A 25,658-nucleotide genomic window follows, 5' to 3' on the forward strand; every position below is an offset into this window, starting at 1 on the left:
GCTTGCTCCTCGTACCAATGAAGGAGAAACCCAGCTTGGGCTACATCGTAATATACTTCAAAATCTGGTAGTGCCAGACCCCCTCATTCATTGGTGCGGTTAGTTTTTCCCAAGAGATCCTGGCTTGTTTCCCCGCCCATATAAATTGCAGTATCGTAGATTTCAAGTCCCGAAAATACTCTCTGGGAAGAGGGAGTGGCACATTAAGAAACGCATAGAAAAACCGAGGTAACAACACCATTTTGACCATGGAGATTCTTCCATATAGATTGAAGGGCAAAACACTCCACCTTCCCACCAATGTTTTGGCCTGCTCTAGTACCTTTTGGTAGTTGTGTATATATATGACATCCGGGGCTTGAGCTATGCTTACCCTAAATACAGAGTATTGTCCTCATGCCATTGAAACCCCCACCCATCCGGGAAGCGTTTAGTGCTGTCCGTCAGCGGGAACAGAACTGATTTTGTGGCATTAATTCTGAGGCCAGAGAGGTCCCTGAATGCCGATACTTCCCGCATAATCGGGTCAAGATTTCTTTGGGGATTGGAGACAAAGATGACCATGTCATCTGTGTATAGTGAGATCACCACTCTGTTTGTGCAGCTGGATCCCTCTGTGGAGATGGCGCTCCCTGACCATTTCAGCCAGGGGCTTTATTGCTAATGCAAATAGTAGCGGCGAGAGAGGGCATCCTTGTCGAGTGCCTCTTCCTAGCGCTATCCCGGCTGTTAATAGCCCATTCACTCTTATTTTAGCATATGGTTGCCTGTATAGTAACTACACTAGAGAGACAAACTTCTCCCCATCGCCATTTTCCATACTACTCTGAATAGGGACAACTATTCCACTGAGTCAAATGCCTTTGTGGCATCCAGGAATGCCGCCGCGATCGGATCATTCTGCCCAACCACCGATATCAGCCTGAGTATTCTACGCAGACCATATTAAGGTGGAGAGTCCCGGTATAAACCCAGACTGGTCAGCCTTAACCATTCTATGCATCAGTGGTGCCAAGCTTGTTGCTAGTGTCTTAGCCAGGATTTTGTTGTCAATGTTAATAAGGGAGATGGGTCGATAAGAGGGAGCATTCGTCCGCCTCCTTGGCGGGTTGCAAAAATACCACTACTTCTCTTAAGGAGTCCAGTACGCATACGTCTCGCAACCTTTGATGATACATCTGCAATAAGTGAGGAGCCAGTTTCCCCGCATAATGTTTGTAGAATTCAGCGGTATATCCGTCCGGCCATGGGGTCTTCCCCGACGGTACGGATTTAATAGCCATCAATACCTCCTCCAACGACACGGGACGGCTCAACCAATCTCTCTTCCTCTGTACACCAGTAAATGGCCACCTTGTCTAGGTAGTTTTGCACCTCGTGTTGTGATTTCTGCAATTTGGAGGAATATAATTTTTCATAAAACTTACAGAATGCTTGGGTGATTTCCCTGTCTGCATATTTTCGCTCACCTTGTCTGTCTTTTATTGCTAATACCTGGCTACACAATCTTTCCAACCTAACTGCCCTTGCCAGGAGTCTACCAGGGCGTTGTCCCTCTCTGTATTGTTGTATTGCGTTTTTCCCCCAGAGAAATTTCACCTCCCTGTGTGCCAATTCATTAAATAATTGCAACTGTTTTTAATTTCCCCTGATCGTCCAGCGTGGGCATGGGTGTATCCAATTGCATGCTACGGATGCGGGCCACTGTGTCTGTGAGCTCACTTCGGATTTGTTTCAGCACCCCTGTCTCTCTTGATATACATTCTCCTCTAATCACAAATTTAAAACTCTCCCACAGTACCACTGATGACTCCACCAACCCCACGTTTATTTGGAAAAAACTGTCATCGCTCGGGTCACCCGCTCGCAAAACACCCCATCTGTTAATCCCTCGCTCTTGAAAACCCAAGGGGGCCTCCCTCTCTCCTGGCCTGTAAGTTCAATTGTAATCAGTACCAGGGCATGGTCTGATAGTGTGCATGCTAAAATGGCCACCTTGGGTACCTTCCCCATAATTTCGTGGGAGACTAAGAAGAAGTCCAACCTGGACACTGAGTTGTGAATGGAAGAGTAAACGTGTACTCCTTTTCCCCAGGGTGTGTGGATCTCCAAGCGTCAACCAATTCCCAGGCCCAGCACATATCCTGTAATTTACCTGTTGTTTTGGGAATTAGTGCGGTTCTGGTCGGGCTCCATGGCCGTGTTGAAATCCCCAGCCCAGGTTATTTCACCCGGAGATAGACTCTCTAGCTGTCAATGGATCCAGCCCAAGGTCTCTGTTGAGTCCTGATTAGGGCCGTAGTAGTTGACCAGTGTGTAAACTCGCCCTTGTATAGTACCGTGGACTACATGGCCTCTTTTGTCTTGATCTTTAACCACACTGATCCGTCGGAACCCCACTGAGCTGTGTATAAGGACACATACTCCCCTTGAGTATGAGGAATAGAAGGAGAAATATTGATTGCATCCGCAGTTTTTCCCAAGTTTCGATTCTCCGTTTTGTGTCAAATGTCTCTCTTGTAGGAACGCCACCTCTACTTGGTGTGTCTGCATATACAACAGTACTTTACGACTCTTGGAAGGACAGTTCAAAACCCTCATATTCTAGGTAATGCATTTAAGTAACTTGTTTATTCAATATCTAAATCTTTTATGTGCCACAATATTGACCATTTCCCCCAACAAAAGGCCCTCTGACATCTATCTCTCTGTTCGTCTCTATAGTGGGAGTCTTGATTTTTCTGTGTAGTTGTAACAATAAGCTCTTTAACCAAACTCCCACTCCAGCAAGCCCAATCCGTGCCCCCCCCGACCCCCCAATCTAACTTCAATCTTAAACTTGGGCATGGTGGCTAGCCAGGGCCAGCCTTCTGGGCAAACTACAATCTGGACTATACCCTGTCCACCAGAGCATATCGAGCTCTCCCCCTTGCAACAGCCATTACCACAATCCTTGTGCCTGCAGCAAGCGGTTCCTCAAGCATTATTTCCTCTGTTGCGGGGGGCCTTAGGTAGAGTCTCCAAAAATGTGTTTGCCTCCTCTGGGGTATGGAAAAATAGGGTTTTTCCTCAGTGTTCCACTCTGAGTTTCGCTGGGAATAACATTGCGTATTTTTTTATGTCCCTTTCTCTAAGTCTTTTCTTGATATCTCTGAAGGTCTTTCTTGAGGACTGTACCTTGTCTGAGAAGTCCGGAAGCAACCGTATCTGTGCATCATGATATGTGAAAGGCCCTTTTTCTCTGGCTTTGCGGAGAGCCAAGTCCCTGTCCTGATAGTTCAGCAACCTAGCAATCAAGAGACGAGCAGGGGCTCCCGGGATGGGCCTTCTCCCGCTCGGGATCCGGTAGGCCCTTTCCACTATGAACACTGCAGAGAATTCGCCATCTTCCAGTACCTCTTTCAACAGAGACTCCACCATGTCTCATATTGCACTGCTCTGCTGCCTCCGGAACACCCACAATCCGTAGGTTATTGCGTCGGGAACGCAATTCTAAATCATCCTGTTTATCTGGGAGTTCCTTCAATGCTTTCTCAATCGTGACCAGGTATCTCCGAGCTGTAGTGGACTCATCTTCTACCGTGGAACCTCTACCCACCACCTCATCAAGGCAGTCCCTGCGTTTATCCAACCGCCTTTGCATATGGTCCACTTTGCAGGTCAGGGAATCCATTTTGCCATTCAATGATCGGATGCTTGTTCGAACTTGACTCAGTATTGATTTGATTTTGTTAAGGCCCCCCCCCCAACCTGGTCCACGACGGCAATTGTTGGGTTTCCGACATGGAGCAATCTCCACTTGTCGATGGTTTAGCCAGGGTCTCGAAATGTAATTTGGTTTGCTGCTTACTCGGCTTCTGATGTTTGGACATCCTACCCGATTTTATCACCTATTCGCTCCCCTGTGTGTTGTGGTGTTTTCAGATCTATGGCCACACTAGTGCAGCTCACAGTCTCTCAGTGCGTGGTCCACTATCCCTGCAGGCAGGACATTTTGACAGGGGCCTGGGGGCTAGCACTATTGCGCGGAGGGGGCCGGGCTGTACAGTGTCGCCACTAGCGTCCCTGCGCCTCTGGTCAGCATCTCCTGTCTAGTGCCAAGAGGTGTTTGGCGCCCATCCCTAATGCCTTGCTTCATTGCCCCTGGCTCAATTGGAGCGTTACCATGGAAGGGGGAGCAATTGGGCCCACCAGGCTTAGGAGGCGCTCTGTGTCTCTCCCCACGCCTGTCTCCGCTACGGGGTCGACGTAGCGCACGTTGCTTGAGCTGGGCTCCTCTGAGGTGTATGCAGCGCGCGGGGCCCAGCGCCCGCTCCGCGACTTCTTATTGAGACTGTCCCTCACTGGAACCGATCGAGACATCTCCCCTGACACTGCCTAACCGCTCGGGGATCGAGGGATCACCAGGAGAGTGCCTCCCAGCCCGGTCACTTTACCTCTCACATGTCTTGTCCTCGGCGCAGGGGTGTTCTTCCTCGCCAGCTGACACTGAATCCTACAGTCACCATAGGTTTCCTTCAGTACTGGGGTTGGCAGACACTTAATGTTCCTCTTCCTCTGTGGTGTGTGTACGTTATGACCGAGGGATCGAAGCGGGAGGTACTGACTCTGATTCGTGTGAGCGTGCTCGCGCCTGTTTCTCAGGCTTCCGTACACCGTTTTACCCCCAAGTTGGCACAATGTGGGCAGTGCAGCTTCGCACAGTTCCAGGAGTGATCACACGGCTCCTGTGGCATTAATCTGGGCAGGATGATGACTGGATAGTATGTTGTCCCCCAAGAGCTCACAGGCTCGTGGCCATCTTAGCTGTGCTCACTAGCGTCCCCTCCCATTGCACGTCTTTGAGCGACAATCGTATGATTCATATTGCGAGGTGCTGGGAGGGATACATTCTAGTTCAAAACGAGGGTGGAGACCTTTGAGCCGGATGGCACGGAAGGGAGTGAGTGAAATGTGCATGTGGAGGTTAGAGTGCCCCAAAACCTCCTTTTGAGTCGGTCTTAAAGCCTGCCAGGTGCAAAGTATAATGATTAAGTAGCATTGTGTTAGGAGTGTAGTTAATTTGTTCTTTGACATTAGTCGGTGAGAAGATGATGATCTCCGTGGCTCCCACGTGATCTAAGACAGACGGACTGGGCTGGAACCAACGACCTGGCATCCATTATGGGGCAGGGGGATCCTGTATAGTTGCACACCAACCAGCTGCGTGGGTTTTTACTGTATGTATTGTGTCACTATGCCGATGTATCTCCTCTTAAGCATCGGCTTGTACCCTTTTTTGGCAGAACGTTCTTAGCAGCAGAGTTCTTTGCTATTGCTCTCATCTGTGTGTGAAATTAAAACTTGTGAACCTTACAAGATCGACTTGGGCCTTTCTTCTCTAGTGGGGTTTATTCTATCTGGTGTGAGCGTTCAGTACTTGCCTTCACTGGTGAATGAGAGGGAGAGAACTTGGTTCCTTCCTTTCCGCTATCTTTTTCTCTACCTGTGGTGTCCCCCAGGGGTCTAACCTCTCCCCCTGGCTGTTCAACCAATACCTGGCACTCCTTGCCCACCACATTGCCACTCTGCCCCAACTTTCAGTGCTATGCGGACGACACCCACCTCATTTTCAGGCTACCCTCAGCCTCCTCCTCTACTTCCCTCATCTCTGACTGTCTGTCTGCTATCCAGGAGTGGTGTACCGCCAATGACCTCTGCCTTAATGCCAGTAAGACTTAGATTCTCCTCATTGGCACACCGCTCCCTCCTTTCCTATAGCTCTTTGGCTGGCCTCACTCGGCCCTCTTCCTGCTCCCACCTGCAAGACTAAAAACCTCATGGTCATCTACGGCTCCACAGTCTCCTTTTCTCCTCACATCTCTGACATCTCTAAGACGTCACACTACCAGCTGCACCTCCTCAGAGGTATTCTTCCTTTCATCTCCTTCCCCCAGAGGCTCACTGTCTCCAGAGCTCTGCTTCTCTCTAGGCTGGACTACTGCAACAGCCTCTTCCTAAATCTGCCTGCTTCTACTCTACGCCCTCTTCAACTTATCCAGAACAGGACTGCGAGACTTGTCCTTGGCCTCAAGCCCAGGAATCGTAAATATCCAGGACTTAAATCTCTGCACTGGCTCCCAGTGGCTGCGAGGATTAAGTTCAAAACCCTCTTCATCGTCCACAAGGCCTTCTGTGGCTTGGGGCCGCAATACCTTCAACTAAATATCTTCCTTCTCTAGCTCTCCGCTCATCTGCCTCCCAACTCCCTCAGGGTCAGTCACTTCTCCAAGCAACAAATTGGTGGTAGATCTCTTGCTTCGGCTGGTGCCTCCCTCTGGAACAGCTTCCCTTCCTCCCTTAAACTTGAGGAGAACCATCTCTGGTTCCAGAAGCAGCTCAAAACCTTTCTCTTTGCTTCTGCTTTTTCTCCTCCTCTCCTCTGCTAACCTCCTGGCTGTAACCTGAACCTGCACTGGCTACCTGGACACCCTCTGATCTCGGGCCCAGGTCCCTCCCCCGCCAGAGTCACACACCTGCACTGCCCACCTGGCAACCCCCGCACTTGGGAATGTTTCTGTATCCCTACGGTCCCCCTACCAGCCTGACACCTGATTTCTGCACTTACCCATGCACTTGCCACTTGTTGGCCATTACTTATTGTTATTATTCCCATGTACTGCACTTCGCCTGACCCCTTCTCACGCACTTGCGCGATCTGAATGACACCTGGCCTAGTAGGATTGTTGTCTGTCCTCCCTTTGTTCCCCTCCCTTGCCTCGTCGTGCCTTGAAACACTTGTGTATAGGCGCTTTATAAATGCCTTATATCATATCTAGTGGATGAAAATACCCTGTGAAAGGTGGAAAAAGTACAGGAAGATTCGAGGGAATCGTTATACGGCACAGTTAACTCATGTGAGGAATCAGAGATGATTCCCCCAGAAAACCTGGCCTCGGACCCTTCTCATGTGGCATGGGCAAGGCAGATGCTTTCTGATCCTGACCCTGGGGGTGATGTTCTGCGGGAGGATCAAATAGGGGAGGCGGGGGGAGCAGGTCAGAAGGAATGGGAAACCCTTTTATAACCTCCCCCGAGACCCCACCATTCTAATGGCTTATTGTAAAATGAAAGCTGTGAGAAAAGCTGATGTTGACATTGTGGACTCCAAGTCCCACAATTGCCAAAGTACTTGGACGAAGAAGAGGACAGCAATGGCACGAGACTGCAAGTTGCGGCTTATTAGTTGTAATGACCCACACCTGAGAGACTGGGAGGCATAAAAGGCTCCCTCCGGTGCAGGCCATAGAGAAGAGCAGTAGCAGGATGTGTAGTAGTTGTGGCACCTCCAGTGGCAGCAGAAGTTAAAGGAGAGCAGAGACATTGGGACCACCATCGTGTGTCGAACGGATGCTGGTCCTGGGAGGGTCTCTTCTGTCCGAGACCTTGATTGCAGAGATTGCGCCGTGGGAAGCATTGGGATTGATGGCTTTCCCCTGAGGACCGCAGCTTCAGAGGTCACGCAGCGGGAAGCGCGCAATTTGAAAGCTTTCTCCGTTGTCAGTCAGGCTCCGGGCTCCAGTGGTAGGAGAGGACCAGAGAGCGGTAGGAGCGAGGAGAGCTCCTTTATGAACTGGTGCGGCCCGCAGGAAGCAGAGAGTGAGAGTTTGCCAGGCCATGCAGGAAAGCAGAATCAGAGGACCTGGAGGCAGCAAGGTGAAGGGACGCGCAATCCAGATCCGGTGAGTTTACTAGTAGATTGTGACACCTGAGCGATCCGTAAAAGCATGCTTGCCAAGTCTGGGTGCCTTAAGCACAGAAAAAATATAAACAAAGTGAAATGGTAAAAGAAACATTTCTTTGAATACTGAACTGATAGAAAGCAGGCTAATCATTCTTTTGATAATCCAGCTGACTCAAAAAGGAGCAGGTGGCAGAAAAAGAACTTAACCATCAGACCAGAAGGGTGAGATTGTATATATGTGGGTCGAGTAAAGGCCAGCAACAAGAGAGGGTAATAACCCCAGAAACCAATACAAATAACTATTGCCAAAGCAAAAGAGAATCATTCCAAGGCAAGTTAAAAATAACAAACATTGCCAAAGCCAAGAGGGGGCAATTAAGAATCCAAGTGTTTGTAGAACATATTGCCCCTATGTAAAGGAGGTCATAAGAGGAACTGGCTCAAACCCACATTGCCAAAGAAGTGTAAGAGTGAGCGAGAGAACCATGCCAGCATCTGTTTAATGCGAAAGTTGGGAAACAAGAGTGGCAGGAGGGCTGTCCTTCTGGCAGGAGATATTCAGGAGGAGTGGAGCATAACCTGCATTGCGTGTGGCAATCACAAGTGTGTAACAAATAGCACCAATGTATTTCTTGTTTTCCCAGGAGAAATACTTTAAACTAGATGTTGTGAAGCAAGAGACATTACTAACTTGTTGGATGCTAATCTTTACCACAGAAGTACTTATAGTTGTAGTTTTATTCTGTCCTGACAGGAGAGTACACCAGGGCAGAGGACATTGTAGTGGTTGGCCTGGCAGGTGAGTGAACCAGGTGGAAGTAATTGAAGTACTGTGGTGTGGTTAAGTCTTGAAGAAGTGGCAGAAGCACTAAAGTGTTTATGTGAACTGTTACAGAATCATCCTGACAAATTACTATCACTGAAGCAAGTGTTGTGTGAACTATTGCAGAATTATCCTGACAGACATTTTTGTTGTTCCTAATGAACTATGGCAGTATTCTTGGCTTATGCGAAAAAGTTAATTTGAGCTCTTTGGAAACAAGAAAAGCTTGTTGAAAATGTTTTAACTGTTGGTTGAATTCAAGTTGGAACATTTATTGGCAACTTGGAACAAAAAGGACTGAAGTGGAACTTTGTTACAAGACAGGATTTCCTTATCCTTTTGCAACTGTTGAATCTAATCTTGCTTTTATCTGGGGAAGGAGAATTCCCCCAGATTATAAGGAGAGACGGTTATCAGGTTATAACTGTTATATTTGGTTTATTTGAATTGCCATATATTACCTTGTTGAGTTGTATGTAGAAGTGTGAGGGACCGAAACCTTTTGTTAGAGTGGTTACTTTAGTTTATTTTAGGCAGGGAAATTCTTGTCACGGTAGAGCTAATGAGGCGGTTATCCAACTCTTTGAATTAATACAAGGGCATCTTTTGAAAAATCTTCACAAAGTTGTCTGCCTCACTTTTCTGACCCCTCACACTCATCACAGTCAAAATTATTAAACAGCGTTAATCTTGAAACCAACTATATAAAAAGATTGGGGCTCAAGATAAAAGGTTGTTGAACAGCTGGTCAAGGAGAGAGGGAACCAGTGGGGGGAAAGTACCCTGGGAAGGGGAAAGTAACTCGCTATCCTTTACAAGAACAATAAGGTAGTTAAGAGAAAGAAAATCATGGTCGCGGGCCTAGATACCCAAGCCAGATACAAGTAATCCTGTATATGTGGAACTGTGATACCATAAGTGTGAACACCGAACCAAACAATGGGGCTAATCGCGGCCTTGACGGTATCCTGGCGGTAATACCGCCAATGCAAATAGCATTACTGCTACTCGGTCCGGCGCAATTTGCGCTGGCTCACGATTAGTGTTAAGGCTGTAATTCCCCATTTCTTTAAGAGTCCAGAGGACTCTGGGGATTTTCGGTGCTATTACTGCTGGCGGTAATAGCGCCAAATGCAGCCGGAAAGCTGGAGATTTACCTCCAGCAAAAAGCTCCAGACTTTTCGCCCAACTCATGATTGGGCCAAACCTTAAATGCGGCGGTAATAGCAGCGGTAGCCACGTTTAAGGGCCACCCCCCAACTTGTGATGAGGCCCCATATCTCTTTAAAATGACACACTGACCTCTGACCACTGGTCTATGACCACAATCCTAAAGCTAATGAGAGACAGCCAAAGGAGATACAAGGTGAAGAGAGAAAACTCAAGATCCCCTTTGGGGAGCTAAAGAGACTGATACGAAAGGTCACAGAAGACTGTTTACGGATTGTATATTAAAGACTGGTACTAGAAGTACCCTCAGGAGAATTGAGTCGTTCTCCTGACCTAAGTTAGCCTTTTCCTAATGAAACAGTAAGTTAGGGTCGTTTTCAGACAGCAGACGTATTCCTTTGGACATTTACGACTGACAAACAAGCGCCTTAGTTGGTAAGATAGGCAGAGACCACCCATAGTTATAGGGAAACTCGGACCTTATTTAGTTACTTTTAAAGATTCTACATTGTGTACTTCTGAGGGTTTTTCCCTTCCCACTCTCGGGGATCCTCTAAATAGGTGGCCTGGGGAGGGCCATAAGCTTTTGGATCCTGACGTTGGGGGCGGGCTAGCAAGAGAGGGTCACCTGGGTAGAGGGTCCTCTGTGATTAGGGGGGCGATTACCCAAGGGTGAGACATGGTATCCTTCCTTTTCAAGCACTCCCCTACCTGACATTCCCTCAGCCTATATAGCTTACTGTTCCCCAGACACCCACTTTCCCCATTCCTTTGACAAAAGGAATGAGACGAGGAAGAGGAGCATTTCACTAGTTGACTCTTCCTTTCCAAAACACCACAGTGCCATTAAAACGAACAAACTACATTCAGAGGTACTCTATTATTTTCATGAATGTCCCACTAACAAGGTCAGGCAAAGTCAGGCACTGGGCGAAGATTTTAACCACCTGAAGCCTGTTCATACTCCACAAGTGTATAAAAGGAGTAGCTGAAAGAAACAGAATGAATGTGTTGGAGCCCAAGAACAAACCCGAGTCAGAGAACGAACTGACTGGCAACTGGGAAATGCAGATGCAACTACAAATGTATCCTGAACAATTAGACATCCGAGCCAATATATACATTTATCACTTTTCGAGAATATGTCCACGAACAAAGGGTGTACACACACCAGTAGACCCAGACAGCAGGGCAAAACATAGATCTAGGTGCTAGTTTAACCAGCTTAAGATGGCCGCCATATTTGAACTGACTTTATATTAGGCCATGTGTGTTGGGCCCGGTTGCCCGGCAACCTCGTAATCAGTAGGTACCTAGTGAACAAACTGGAAGTACAAGCTTTCAGCAGCTCCCGCCGTGTTGTATTTCTGCATGGCACTTTGATCTGCCCCCCCCTAACTATAGACTTCCACGGGCACGCTACCGGCTCGCCACGGGTCCCCCGGGATCCACTGCGTTGCTGTAGTACAAACTGGTAGCACTCGCTCCTGGCTTGCAAGCATGCCATCTCCGCACCTAACAGGAGCCAGTTTAAATGCATCCTCAGTGGCAGTCATCGTGAACGCAAGCACGGCCCAATATATACTTATGTGCACCGGGAACTAGTTTAAATGCATCCACACTGTCAGTTACTGTGAATGCGAAAATGACCCAACATATACCCGGGCGTCCTGGAAAACAGAGCTAGCACTTGCTCATGTTTCGAATGGACACCATCTTCGCACCTTACGGGAGCGGGTTTCAACACATCCTGCCTGCTAGTCACTGCGAACACAAACACGGCCATACCTATACTTGTGTGCACTGCGATACTGAGCTAGCACACAATGAGTATTACACACAAACTTAGATGTATTACCAGCTCACCATGGCGTGCCCAAGCAGATATGATTTCACTTGCCATGGGTGTATACAATGCAGCTACTTTTTGCATTTTTGGCAATTTTTGCAGTAATAAAATAGGGATTGCTTCCTCGGGTTATAGCTTTCGTGATTCATTTCTAGGTGAACTGGTCATGTACCGAAAATGGACCACGCACGTGTGATACTAGACACTATTTGACAGATTCCGAACCCCATCAGGTATGTTGGTGAATAGTTGAATCTCATGACTGGTAAGATGATGCCACACGTTACCGTGACTAGATGAGAGGACCAAGCACTGCCTTTTTATTTAGATGGGCTCTGCTGACAACCTACACTGAATTTACTTCACATGCTGGTCTCAACCCTCTCAAGAGTGGACCAGGCTCCTACAAAGACAGGTAGGTAGCCCTGTGATTTATTTGATCCTAAACTATTTCGACAACGTAGCAACACGTTCTTTTTGGAAATAACAAGTCACCCCTCCTTGTTTGTCTCCTGTTCTAGACACATCGCACATTCGTCTGTGCTTACTATCAATCCAGCTCCGTCCTGATGAAGGCCGCTTACCTGTGACACCGTAGTCCGGTGACTAGACGGCCGAAATGCACAGTGTTGACCTGCTAACAGAAACCACTTTTAGCACTGTAAAAACCAGGGAAAGCTCTACAACACAGAAAGAAATTGACAAATAGACAATGCATAGTTTCAGTGCCTCATTCTCCGGCTACCTACACCATGTACAGGGCTCTTCTGCTCTCAAGCTAGTTTTGTGCTTTAAACAGTAACATTTTAAAAAAATGCTAGCAACACATGTTATGTTGTATAGACAGTTTTTCCCTTGTAAGTCACAAATGCCTTATATCACTTTGATGTTCTGTTAAAATATATTTGTAGAGCGCAGCATGCACCCAGTATGGTTATTCTATCACAGGTGAGTTTCATTGTGTTTCCTTCCTTGCGGCGCCCTGCTGGCTTCCCCACAGAAAAGACCAGAGTCTACAGCGCAGCACAACTCAAGGGGAAGATTTCAAGGTGGCGCTTTTGTATACTAGATTAGGTGGTCTTCAGAGGAGACAGAGACTGGTGTAAGTATGCCTTGGGTTAACTATCTTCTTGGACACAGAGAAACTCTCAATGCACAAAACCGGACACAAAGCCCCACTTCCTGTTGTCCCGTCCTCTGATTTATCGTGGATGATCCCTTATCACTTGCAGTGCATTCCACTGTGACCTATAGCTGTTTCCTCCTACCCTACCTAAAGAAAGCTGTTGGATGTGAAACCTTATTTAAGTGTCTTTGGTGTCATTGCATGGGTTACCATACAGTTTAATCCAGTATGGTAGGAAAAAAAAGTGAATCTGTTTTTTTCCTAAGAGTAAATGCGAAGAGATGGCTTGGAGCTCCAGTGATAGCATGTTACATTCGAGAGTGCCTCAGGGAGTGGATTAACTCCTTTCACCCTGAAGATGTTTTGAACTACAACTCCCATTAGCTGAAGTCAGCATAGCCAATAGTGAGGGATTATGATAATTGTAGTACAAAACATCTTCAAATACTTGATCTAGTGCATAAGCGTGCCAGACTGATCTGGGGGGGATTTCAAGTAAGATGTGGATGGAGAAATGTAGGCTAGGAGCAGGAATATTGATGAATTGTTAGTTCCTGGAGCTTGGTTTGTCTGGCCATCGCTTTAGAGGGAGGATCACCTTGGTGGAGGGTCCTTGGGGATTGGGAGTGGGGTACCCACAGGCGAGACACAGTATCCCCCTTTCTCTATTGAAAACCAAGCTAACCCTCCCTCTTCCTTTATAGGCTATTGTAAAACATCTTCCCTCATTTTCCCACACTTTACCTATGACAGTACTGGGATGAGGAAGAGGCGACGAGTAGTAATGAACAGTAAAGACATTGTGAAACAAACCAAGAAGGGGTCCTGTAAGTGAGCTGTTGATACAATTCAGAAGGAGGGTCAAGTTGACCTGGAGTTGTGTAGAACATTGAGAGACTGAAACAATTGTAAGTTGCTACGTGGAAGTCTTGACGAAGGGAACCATGAGACTTGATGAACTGCAAATGTTGTCTTGAGGATGTAGCCTCAAGAAGTCTTTCTTTTGAACTGTATTGCCTTGAACTTGGGGAAGGGAACCTCAAGAGTGTGTGGAACTTTGTTGAACTTGGTGAAGGGGAGCTAAAAAGGAAGCTAAGCGCTGGAAGAGGCTCAGATCTTTGTTTTGATACCATTTCTTTGATTATTGACATGCCTATACATTGTTTAGCTTTAGTTGTGAGGGCAAGGACCGTTTTTGGACACAGACCGACTTTTAACTCTTTGACTCACTTTCCTTTGTTTCGTTCAGGTAGGGAAATCCCACCTTAGCATAGGGCAAGTTAGGTCTTCAAACATCCTGATATTTGATTTAATAAACCATTTGGTTTTGAACTTTGAATCTGTTGTCTGTGTCTTGCTTCATGATGCCTTCACAGTACACAACATAAAATAAATATAAAATTATTGTGGCATGATCTAGAGACCATCTAGATGTTCGATATTTGTATCTGCAAAGTAGTGCATGGTTGATCAGGGTAGTGTGCGTATAGTAGTAACCTCAAGCACCATGTTAATTAGGCCACTTCAATTTTCTTTTTAAATGCTTTTATCTAATTTGTATTTTTTTAAAAATATTTTTCTTTTTTTTACAGTCAGTTGCAAACTTCCAACAAAATTTGATTTTGGTGACCTCGACGACAAATTTATAAACCAAAATGTATTTCCAGTTGGCAGTAGCGTGACATATAGATGTCGGCCGGGGTATACACCTATACCGGGGAAGACTAGGAAGATAACATGCTTGGACACATTAGAGTGGTCCCAAATCCCCGAGTTCTGCGAACGTAAGTATTCACCTATTTTGGCCACATGCTGGTGGCACAGATGTCTTTTTCATTTGTTTTTTGGAGTACTAATTTGATTTCTTAGGTTCTGAAAAATGTCCATTTACAATGTCTTCTGTCTGGTTTTAATGTATAAACAATTGCATTAGCTTTTGGTAGGTAGTCTTTATTTGATGTGCATGCTTTGAAAAAAGATCTGCTAGATGGGTCCATTTACACACCCACCTTAGGCTGCATCCAACTTTGCATAAAACCCTAAACTATTAATTTGCAATTAAGGTGTTGTGAGAAACCTGACAGTGTTCTCCCACCTACTCCAGCGGGATCTTCTATTCAGTTGGCCAGGGAAGGGCCATTGCTTTTGGATCCCGACCCCGGGGGGTGGACGAGCAAGGGCGAATCACCTAGGTAAACGAGTCTGGAGTGTGATCATGGGAATACCCCATCTGGAACGCTGTATACCCACGGGACAATAAGTAGTCCCGGAAGCTTTTATGGGGTATGCTGACTCTCTTTTCCCTGATCCAAGTCTCATTGTTCCAAATTCAAAACCCTTTGTTCATGGTCCTAGTAAGAGGAGGAAAAGAGTTAAGTACATGAGATCGGGTCAGAAGAAAGATCAACCACAACAAAGACAGGGCCATGATCTTAATATCCATTAATCTGTTACCCCTCTAGACCACAGGGAATACTATCAAGACCCATGCTTGTATAATAAAACATCAGAGCGCTGGAATACTCTACCACAAAGGGAAGCTATCTCATTAAATCAAAACAAGGCTAGAGAATATTCTTATCTCTGCTGTCGATCTCCTAATAGTGTTCTAGTAAATAGAATTAACCATCAATCCCAATTCAGTTCCCTCTCCCCTTTCCCGACTAATACTGAGAAGAAGAGGCAACCGAGAGTAGTGAGGATTACCTGCAAGAAACACCTTGAGAAACAGAGGGAAGACTGCCACCTACTACCATTAGATTGTCCCATTAAAAGAGTCAGGAAGGGTCAGGCATTTAACACTGATGGCACACACCTGACCCCACCCGACTCCTGTTTTTAGTATAAAAGGTGTGGTTTTGCACAATTCAAGGAGTGAGCTGTGAATGCTGATTGGAGCCGGGAAGCCAGGGAGCAGGGAGCTGCAGGGAGAGCAGCCTGGAGGATCCGGAGGAGAGCGGCAGGCCGAGACGCTGGCCCGTTGTTTGTGAGGGGCTGCAGTGTAGCTATTGAGCCGTCTCTCCAGGGAGCCGGATCGAGGCAGCCTGTGTCTGGTGTGTTCAGAAAAGTGCTTGTTCCCTTGGGATGTGTGCCGGTCCCAAGGGAGCATGAGGGGCAGGTGGTGAGACCCTGACCTCCATCCCATGTGCCCGGAGAGACCGCTCAGCCAGCACACCGCTACCCGGTGAGTTTCAAACAAGTCAGCAAGAGAAACTTGGGAGAGGGAAGGGGGAAGACAGATTTTTCAAAGTGGCACGAAGCGTAAAGCAAGAGAGGAAACAGAAAGTGAATAGAAAGCGAGAGAAAGGTGCTAAGAGAGCACAAAGAAAGCAAAAGGCTTGAAAGTGAATAAGAAGGGTGCAAGTGACCCGAAAGTAAAGTAAAGGTGCAAGTGAGAACGGAGGAGTGTAATAAGTGTTCGAGGCACGCTAAAGAAAAGGACAGGTGCAAGGGTAGGTGAAAGTAAAGAAGTAAATGTCCAAGAGGCACAGTGGAGTGAAAGTGAATCCAAGGAATGAGTCTGGGGCACAATCAGGTGAAAGAAGAGAAAGCAAAAAAGGTTGCAAGTGTGCACAGCAAAGTGGTGCAAGAAGCACCTGAAGATGAAAGGATAGAAGAAAAGCAAGTACAGAGAGGGGCCAAAGATCAGAGTGGTCGCGTTTAGGAGGAGCAAAGAACGTGGCGTGATTTTACCCCATGAGAAGGTTGTGTGGGAAATTAACTGTATATAAGCTAAAGGTAAATCCTGACAAGTTGAATTTTGTGTTTGAAATTAGAGGGCCCTCAGCTTGGGGAAGAGAACCCTGAGATGCCTAAGAGGACCTGGGTTCTCAAACTTAACTTGTGTTTGGAACTGCAGGGGCCTAAGCGTGGGGAAGGGAACCTTAAGAGGCCTAACAAAGGTGAATACTTATTTGGTGAAATAGAGAGGCATACGCTTGGGGAAGGGAACCCTGAGAAGCCGGAGAGGAACTGTTATATTTTTTTTTTGTCTGAAACTTGGACGAATTTAAGCTTGGAGAAGGGAATCCCCAGGAGCTAAAGACATTGGAAGTTGTTTGAACAGAGTGCAAGAACTTTCTGGAGAAGAGTTAACGAACAATCTCTTTTTGATTGTGCTGAACTTTGATGATGCTGACAGAAACACACCTGGTGAGAAGACCACCTGAAACCGGCCTTGGTCTATATTTCTTTTTGAATCACTATTTTTTTTTAAGAGACTTCCTTCCACATTTTGTCAAAGAGTGAGGGCAAGCACAGGTTTAGACACAGACAGATTTTAGATTTTCAGACTTAGATGGACCTTAGAAACATCAGTTGAGGGAGCAATGCCTTTAGAGTTGGGGCCATTTAGTTATTACACCAAACCCAGCATTATAGTAAACAAAGGTTATAATGTTCTGCAGCTTTCATGAACCTTGTCATTCTTTGCTCAGAATTCTGTTTTCTATTTTTCTGTCCATGAAATAGATGAATATGGCTGTCTGAAGATTCACTGCGTCCGTTTCGCCTGTGATGATATGCTGCCTGCCTGACTGCATAGCGATTGTGTGGCCTGGAGTGCAGTGAATGTGTTTTGACTCTAGCTTGAGACTGGTAACCCCAGGGCAACTGTTTGGGAGTAGATAATAGTAAGTAGCCAGGTTACTGACCGTGACTACAGCCAACAACTGAGAGGATCTCTGACTGGAGAGGTAAGCTGGGGCTTTCTGTGAGATGGTGAGAGGGCAGAGGCAGGTGCAGGCCTATTTCAGGTGAGTGCTGGTACAGTCTCTCTCACTCATTTCCTCGTATTCCATCACCCCCTACCCACAATAGAGGGGAGGGGGAAAAACCAAACACAATGACAGGGAACACTGACAATATGTGCTTCAAAACACAAAGAACACGTTCACTTCAGAGAGTCTTGACTCGTGTTAAGCCTTGGTTAACGCACACAGGAAAGGAATAGATGATATTTTAATTTGTTGATCGAACTACTTACCGACATACAAAGACATATCGAAGACCATGTTGGATAGATAGGGAGCTAGAGAGGAAGATGTAAATGGTGTATATACTGCACCCTACTTCTGTCTTTAGTCTTACATAGGCCTCCAGGTAAGTATCGTACCAGGCCTTTTTACACATTAAAATCTTGCAAATGCGACCATGTTTATCTTTATGTGCATATTATTTACGCACTGTTGGAGAGCAGAGGGTAGGTGACTTGACAGAAACCAGAGCATCTTGATCGTCCTCTGCAAGGATGACATTTTAGGCCCATAGGGAAGCAGTCTGAAAACGAGATTTTTATTTGCTTGTTGTTAAATGGTTCCCTTTGTTTAAGTTCTGCTGTGTTTTGTGTCTAGATGCTCATGGAGAGAAATATGCATGCATATTTATTTTGCTTGCTTGTTAGGTATGGTCCTGTCAGTAATACGATGGAAAACATTTAACAATTGGGTAGTATCCTTTGTAACAAAGAAATTACTTTTTTTAGTGAATACTCCATGCATTTATCATCAGGCTACATCTATATGGTGTGTTCCTACACATTAGTGTGTAGGAGAAGGCTTTCCACAAATATAGTTTGAAGCCAGACATCGTTGCTACACAACTATTTTCTTTCTGATGTGTTCTATTCATTTTCCAAGTTTATTAATGTTGTGGTTGCCTGTCGGATGCATTTTGCACTCTTTTACAGTCAAATCACTTTTACTCTTACAATTTAGCGTACACTCTAATTATAATATTATCTGAGGCACGGGTGAGTATGGAATTTCTAGTTTAAACTACCACCAACCTTAACTTGGAGCCAATGTGGTAAATGGTACTATAAATGGTCTGCGGCAGGAGAGCCCTTGCTCAAGTTTCAGTGATTGCTACTACTCCAATCACAGGTTTTACAGCCTCTTTCAGAACTTCAAGACTACAATTCAAACCCTGGCTCTCCGACTGTGAGGATGTGAGGCTGGAGCAGGACACACGGACAGGGGAGCCCGCTATGCCGCGGGCGGGCGCGACGCTGGGGGCGGGCGCCGGGAAGGTCTCCCTGTTGACGGGAGAGCCTTGTCGGCGTCCCGCGACAGTGCCGGCATTACAGCCGCGGCGCCGCGGGTGCTCACAGCCGCAGCGCCGCGTGTGCCCGCGAGGACCGGGTTCACTGGCGCTGCGGCTGGGAGACCCGCGAACGGAGTGTACTTCGGCGGCCTCCAGCGGCGAGCGGCGGCGAGGCTCGGGAACTAGAGGGCCCGACTCGTGCCGACCGCTCGGCGTCGGAGGTGCGCCAGACAGAGGGGTAAGAACCCATAAGGGGGAATCAACCAGAACCCCCTCCTTACCTAATGCACGGCAGACACCAAACAGCAGCATGGGGCCTCAGTCAGGACGGGCCTCCGGGAGGCAGTCCTCGAGGGAGACACCATATTGGGGGGGCGGAGCCAATGAAGGGGGAGTGGCTGACAACAGGGAGGGGAAGCCAGAACCAGGCAGCCAGACTAAAGGAGGAGGTGGGGAGGAGGCAGCGCTTTTTATAGAGGGTGGGTGTCTAGAGTCCCCACCAATCGAACAGGGGGGGAGGGAAGTTAGTCCCGATTGGTCCTTTTTCCCTCCAAACACCAGGTATAAAAGGGACTGGCCTAATGGCGTTTTTGTTGCTTTTTGCAGGGAGAAGGAGAGGAGAGTGAGAGCAACTGGTGGGCCTATCCGGGTCCGTGAGAGTAGGAGAAACTTAAAGAGAAGAGGAATTCCTGGTGCCTTTCCCTCACAGTGAAGTAACTGTGGGGTCAACCTGGAGTCCAACTACCTTGGTTAAGACATTGTGTAATAAAGGTCTACAAAGCTCCACTTTGGCTACTGTCCTGATTTCCACAAGTGGCGTAGTCGGCAGGATAGATAGAACGCGATGGAGAAAATAATACAGACACTATCAGAAGGGCAACAACAGTTACAACAGCTCTTCCAACTGCAGGCCCAGCAGGCGGCCGCTGATCGCCAAGCCTTTCAGCAGGCAATACAATTGCAAGGTACCCTGCAGTCCACTTCTCAGGACAAACACCAAGAGACGATAAAACACCTGACGGATGCTGTCACCGGCACCCGAAACCTGCCCATGGTCCCTTCCGCAGTGTTGCAAAAATTCAAGGAAGGCGAAGACCCGGCTTTCTTTTTCACCACCTTCGAAAGAATCGCCCGAAACGCTCAGTGGCCGGTGGACCGCTGGGGCCAGTATGTTGCTCCCCTTTTGTCCGGCATCATGCAAGGTGCCTACCAGGCCGTTAACCCAAACAGAACCACGCCTTACGCTGAAATCAAAAAGGCAGTATTGGACCGGTTAGGACTTGACGAAGAGGCCTACAGAATGAGGCTGCGCGACACTAAACTCAAGCCGGGGGAGAACCCCCGACAACTCTTCTACCGGGTTAAAGATCTCACCGAGAAATGGTTACAAGTACCGGGAACAGGCCTCCAAGATGTCTTAGATAAAGTCACCCTCGAGCAGTTCATTGAGGCCCTACCCCCACCGATGCAAAGATGGGTCCGACAACATCACAGGCCCACCTTATCTGAGGCGGTGGACATAGCGTCGGCCTACCAAAAGGCAGGGGGAGCGGGTAGACCCCTTGGAGGCGGATCTCCCATTCGCAATCCGATGCCACCGTTGGAACCCCTCCCAACCAAGAGCCTGCGAGGAGGGCTTCCCAAATGGAGAGCAACGGAAGGACGCCCTTCTGGATCCGAGGAGAAAAGGAGCGGTCCCGACCCACGATCTATCCAGTTGTCCACGGGATATCGACAACCGCAATGTTATGACTGTGGCGAGTGGGGCCATATAGCCCGGTTTTGTCCCCGGAAGAGAGGCACCGAGCCGATGGAGATCGGATTCATGAGGACCGAGCAACGACCAAGGTGCCAAGGTCTCTACGAGATGGACGTCCGGGTAGACGGGAACCAAGCCAGGGCCCTACTCGACAGTGGAAGTCGACAGACGGCGGTACTACCAACCGTAAGTGATTCTCCTTACCTCGCCAATGTTAGTATCCCCATTCGATGTATACATGGGGATGTGAGGACCTACCCCATGAAATCCATAACAGTAGAAGTGGGCCCTAATATTACAGAAATGAAAGCTGCCGTCCTCCCCTCCTTACCCGCCCCAGTGGTGATTGGGACCGATCTACCCCACTTCCACCAGACTATCAAAGCCCTAGAGCAGGGATGGTGGGAAGAAGCACCCTTTGCCAGGGAGCCCATCCCCCCGAACACCCAGGGACGAGAGAGACCCACTATGAAAAGAAGGGAAGCTCGCCTTGCTCGGTGCGCATCCATGTATGCCACCCAACGGATAGCCTGGAACCCAGAGGACCATGAGGATTCCATCCGGGGAGAAACCCTGACGGACCCTACCTTAACCTTGGCCCGCGAAAGGGCCATCACTAATGGGGACCCAGACCTGACCAAGGGAGCCGGTTTTACATCTAGACAGGGCCTACTCTATCGGGTTTTCCCGGAAGAGGGAGGTGCACGGAGGGAACAACTACTCCTGCCCAAAACACACAGGGGCATTGTCCTCCAGTTGGCACATAATCACCCTTGTGGCGGCCACATGGCCTCCCTAAAGACACAGCAAAACATTCTAAAACGTTTCTACTGGCCGGGGGTCTATGGGGAGGTGGCGAAATTCTGTAAGGAATGCAAAATCTGCCAGTTGACGAGTGGGGAAAAGCCAGCCAAAGCGCCTCTGCAGCGGATGCCCTTGATCACCATACCCTTTCAAAGAATAGGCATAGATCTGGTAGGCCCGCTAGAGCCAGTCAGTCGTGGATATCGATACCTGCTGGTCATTGTGGACTATGCCACCCGGTACCCTGAGGCCTTCCCCCTAAAGGGGACGTCGGCTAACCAGATATGTGACCAGCTCATCCCCTACTTCCCACGTGTGGGCCTACCCACCGAAATCCTCACCGATCAGGGTACGAACTTCATGTCAGCTGTCATGCGACAAGTCTGTGAAAGACTACAGATCAGAAGGCTGCGTACCTCAGTCTACCACCCCCAAACGGATGGGTTAGTGGAGAGGTACAACCAAACAATAAAGAAAATGATGAAGAGGGAAACAGGCCCGGAGGGAAAGGACTGGGATAGAGTCATACCCCTGATCCTAATGGTATTAAGGGACACACCCCAGTCCTCAACAGGATTCTCCCCATTCGAGCTGCTGTTTGGAAGACAGCCCAGAACAATCCTAGATCTGGTTAAAGAGGATTGGGAAAACACTAAGGAAACATCCCTCACCGAGTACGCTGAGGACCTTAAGAACCATCTATCTACTTTAAGGGGACTAGCGGAATCCCATCTGAGTATAGCCCAAGACCGACAGGAGAAGACATACAACAAGGGCTGTCGCCTAAGAAAGCTAGAACCAGGGGATAAGGTACTGGTGTTACTACCCACCAGTACGAACAAAATGTTGGCTCGGTGGAGAGGTCCCTATGTGGTGAATGTGGTGAAGGACGTGGTGGGACCAGTGAATTACCGGATACACCAACCTGACCGAAGCCCATCATATAAGGTTTACCATATAAACCTACTAAAGAAATGGATCGAGCCTGCACCGGTCAATATTCTGGCCACCCAAGATACGGGGTTGTTACACGCAACCGGCCAATTGGATGAGGTGCAATGGGGTGAAACACTCACTGAACACATGAAGAACGAGATACGGGAGACACTCAAACCATACCGCAACACCTTCTCCCATTTACCTGGAAGGACCGACCTAATGGAGCATCGTATCGAAACCCTAAACAGACAGACAGTCCGGCTGAGACCCTACAGGATCCCGGAGGCCCGAAGGTTGATCATTAAGAAAGAAATCGAAGAGATGATTAGGTTGGATATCATTGAACCCTCAACCAGTGCGTGGTGTTCTCCAATCGTACTCGTACCCAAGCCAGACGGGGCTGTACGATTTTGTATGGACTTTAGGCAACTCAACCTGATATCCCAATACGAAGCCTATCCCATGGCCAGGATGGATGAACTGCTGGAAAGGCTGGGTGCTGCCCGTTACCTCAGTACCTTGGACCTCACCAAGGGATACTGGCAGATCCCACTACGGGAATCTGACAAAGAAAAAAACGCATTTGCTACACCCCAGGGACTCTTTCAGTATAAAGTGCTACCGTTCGGGTTGCATGGGGCTCCGGCCACCTTTCAGAGACTGATGGATGTCCTCTTACAGCCCCACGACCGATACGCTGCGGCCTACCTGGACGACATTGTGATATACAGCGCATCATGGAATGACCATCTAACCCATCTACGCAAGGTGGTCGGCACCCTGGCCCAGGCCGGACTCCACATCAACCCAGTGAAGTCGGTACTAGGGACCCAGGAAACCAAGTACCTCGGACATATAGTCGGTGGCGGCGTGATTCGACCACAGGTGTCCAAAATCGAGGCTATTCAGGGGATCCCAGTACCAACTAACAGAAAACAAATTGGGGCCTTCTTGGGGTTTATAGGGTACTATAGACGCTTCATTCCCGGTTTTTCTTCCCTGGCTGCGCCACTGACCGAGGCGTTGAAAAACGGGGGTTCCCCAGACCTGTCAACCAATCACGCAGCCATACTGGCCGTTGAGGGGCTGAAGCACTGTATATCATCCCACCCGGTGTTGGTATGCCCGGACTTCCGGAAGCATTTTTTTCTGCAGACGGATGCCTCTGGCATGGGGTTGGGGGCGGTCCTGACGCAGGAGGTAGACGGGTTCCTGCGACCGATCTGTTTTGTCAGTCGGAAGCTCCTTCCGCATGAGTTGGCGTATTCCACTATCGAAAAGGAATGTCTCGCCATTAAATGGGCGGTGGATTCCTTGCAATACTACCTACTGGGGAGGAAGTTTACGTTATATACCGACCATGCACCGCTACAGTGGTTGGCGAGACACAAGGACACCAACCAACGAGTTCTACGATGGTTCCTGTCCCTTCACCCCTTCGACTTCGTTACCTTGCATAGACCTGCCAGCTTTCAGCTGGTGGCGGATTAATTATCCAGAAGTCCGATCCGGCCCGACCGGCCTGGATCTGTGGTGGGGGTATGTGAGGATGTGAGGCTGGAGCGGGACACACGGACAAGGGAGCCCGCTATGCCGCGGGCGGGCGCGCCCTGGGGGCGGGTGCCGGGAAGGTCTCCCTGTTGACGGGAGAGCCTTGTCGGCGTCCCGCGACAGTGCCGGCATTACAGCCGCGGCGCCGCGGGTGCTCACAGCCGCAGCGCCGCGTGTGCCCGCGAGGACCGGGTTCACTGGCGCTGCGGCTGGGAGACCCGCGAACGGAGTGTACTTCGGCGGCCTCCGGCGGCGAGCGGCGGCGAGGCTCGGGAACTAGAGGGCCCGACTCGTGCCGACCGCTCGGCGTCGGAGGTGCGCCAGACAGAGGGGTAAGAACCCATAAGGGGGAATCAACCAGAACCCCCTCCTTACCTAATGCAGGGCAGACACCAAACAGCAGCATGGGGCCTCAGTCAGGACGGGCCTCCGGGAGGCAGTCCTCGAGGGAGACACCATATTGGGGGGGGCGGAGCCAATGAAGGGGGAGTGGCTGACAACAGGGAGGGGAAGCCAGAACCAGGCAGCCAGACTAAAGGAGGAGGTGGGGAGGAGGCAGCGCTTTTTATAGAGGGTGGGTGTCTAGAGTCCCCACCAATCGAACAGGGGGGGAGGGAAGTTAGTCCCGATTGGTCCTTTTTCCCCTCCAAACACCAGGTATAAAAGGGACTGGCCTAATGGCGTTTTTGTTGCTTTTTGCAGGGAGAAGGAGAGGAGAGTGAGAGCAACTGGTGGGCCTATCCGGGTCCGTGAGAGTAGGAGAAACTTAAAGAGAAGAGGAATTCCTGGTGCCTTTCCCTCACAGTGAAGTAACTGTGGGGTCAACCTGGAGTCCAACTACCTTGGTTAAGACATTGTGTAATAAAGGTCTACAAAGCTCCACTTTGGCTACTGTCCTGATTTCCACACCGACCTATGCAAGATCTGTGAAAAAACAAACAAAAATGACGGTTACATTTGTAATAGGAATAAAACTGAGCAAGATATGTCCCAGTAAAGGTAATCCAGACAGGTTTTTAACTTTATGTAGTGGTTCATGTAGTCTTCCTTCAACTTCTATGCACTGTGATTATTATTGCCTCAGTCAATAAATTACCGACCTCTGAAGGGTGCAAGGTTAACTGCCCAGCCATCATTTGACCATGAGATTCATTACATCCAAGGGAAGCTCAGAGTGTTAGTTCTCATCTTTTCCACTGGTGAGAGGGTGCTTTTGCATGCTGTGCTTATCTATTTATTGTGAGCAAAACCTTCTTTTCTGTCAGTGTGGACCGCTATCATGTGAGAATGATTTCCATACAGTAGCTTTTTGCACGCGTCGTTTGGATGACACAAACATTTGACTCTCTTGCGAAGGAGAAAACTTACTTTAACTTCCTTGAAATTGCATTTACTCTCGAAGTTTAAAAATAGGGAGTACAATAATCCCACCTCAAAATCTTATCCTGAGCATTGGTCTTGCACATAAAATGCAGACTGAGAAAGGTAGGTGAAGGGCGCATGAATGAGAGTAGTGGAGCAGGCCGCTAAACCCAGGGAGTCGTTTTTATAGGTGTTGATATTTGTAATGATTTGCCCAACAGGAATCCGCTAAGAGAGTTGCGTAGAGCTCTCTTGTGCCCTTGTGTGACGAATCATTAGATGTCGTCACTTCTCCCCGAGGCAGAGCTCCTTCCAATGAGGCCAGGCAGGTGAGGCTGCTAGCCGATAGTCCACCTCAGGGTGATATACTGCGGGCGGATCAGATGGGAAGGGGCTTCCCCTCTATGGATGAGTACGACAATCTAGGGTGCAGCCTGTGTAACATCAGCACACCCCCACACACTATAACTTCTCCTTCCTCGAAGAACCTCTTTATAGAGAGTAAACCTA

The 25,658-nt window shown here is 48.4% G+C and overlaps 1 protein-coding gene across 12 annotated transcripts in view; it reads left to right on the top strand.

The window, feature by feature from the left end:
- Positions 1-25,658, top strand: part of LOC138520856 (complement decay-accelerating factor-like) — a 623,694-nt gene that overhangs the window by 154,834 nt on the left and 443,202 nt on the right. For all 12 annotated transcript variants that reach the window (XM_069633259.1, XM_069633263.1, XM_069633265.1 and 9 more), the window contains one exon: positions 14,284-14,475. In XM_069633259.1, coding sequence (XP_069489360.1) covers positions 14,284-14,475 — 192 coding nt within the window. The remainder of the gene's footprint in view (positions 1-14,283; positions 14,476-25,658) is intronic.

This window comes from Ambystoma mexicanum, chromosome 13 (assembly GCF_040938575.1).
Source record: "Ambystoma mexicanum isolate Mex_15411 chromosome 13, UKY_AmexF1_1, whole genome shotgun sequence".
NCBI classification, from domain to species: domain Eukaryota; kingdom Metazoa; phylum Chordata; class Amphibia; order Caudata; family Ambystomatidae; genus Ambystoma; species Ambystoma mexicanum.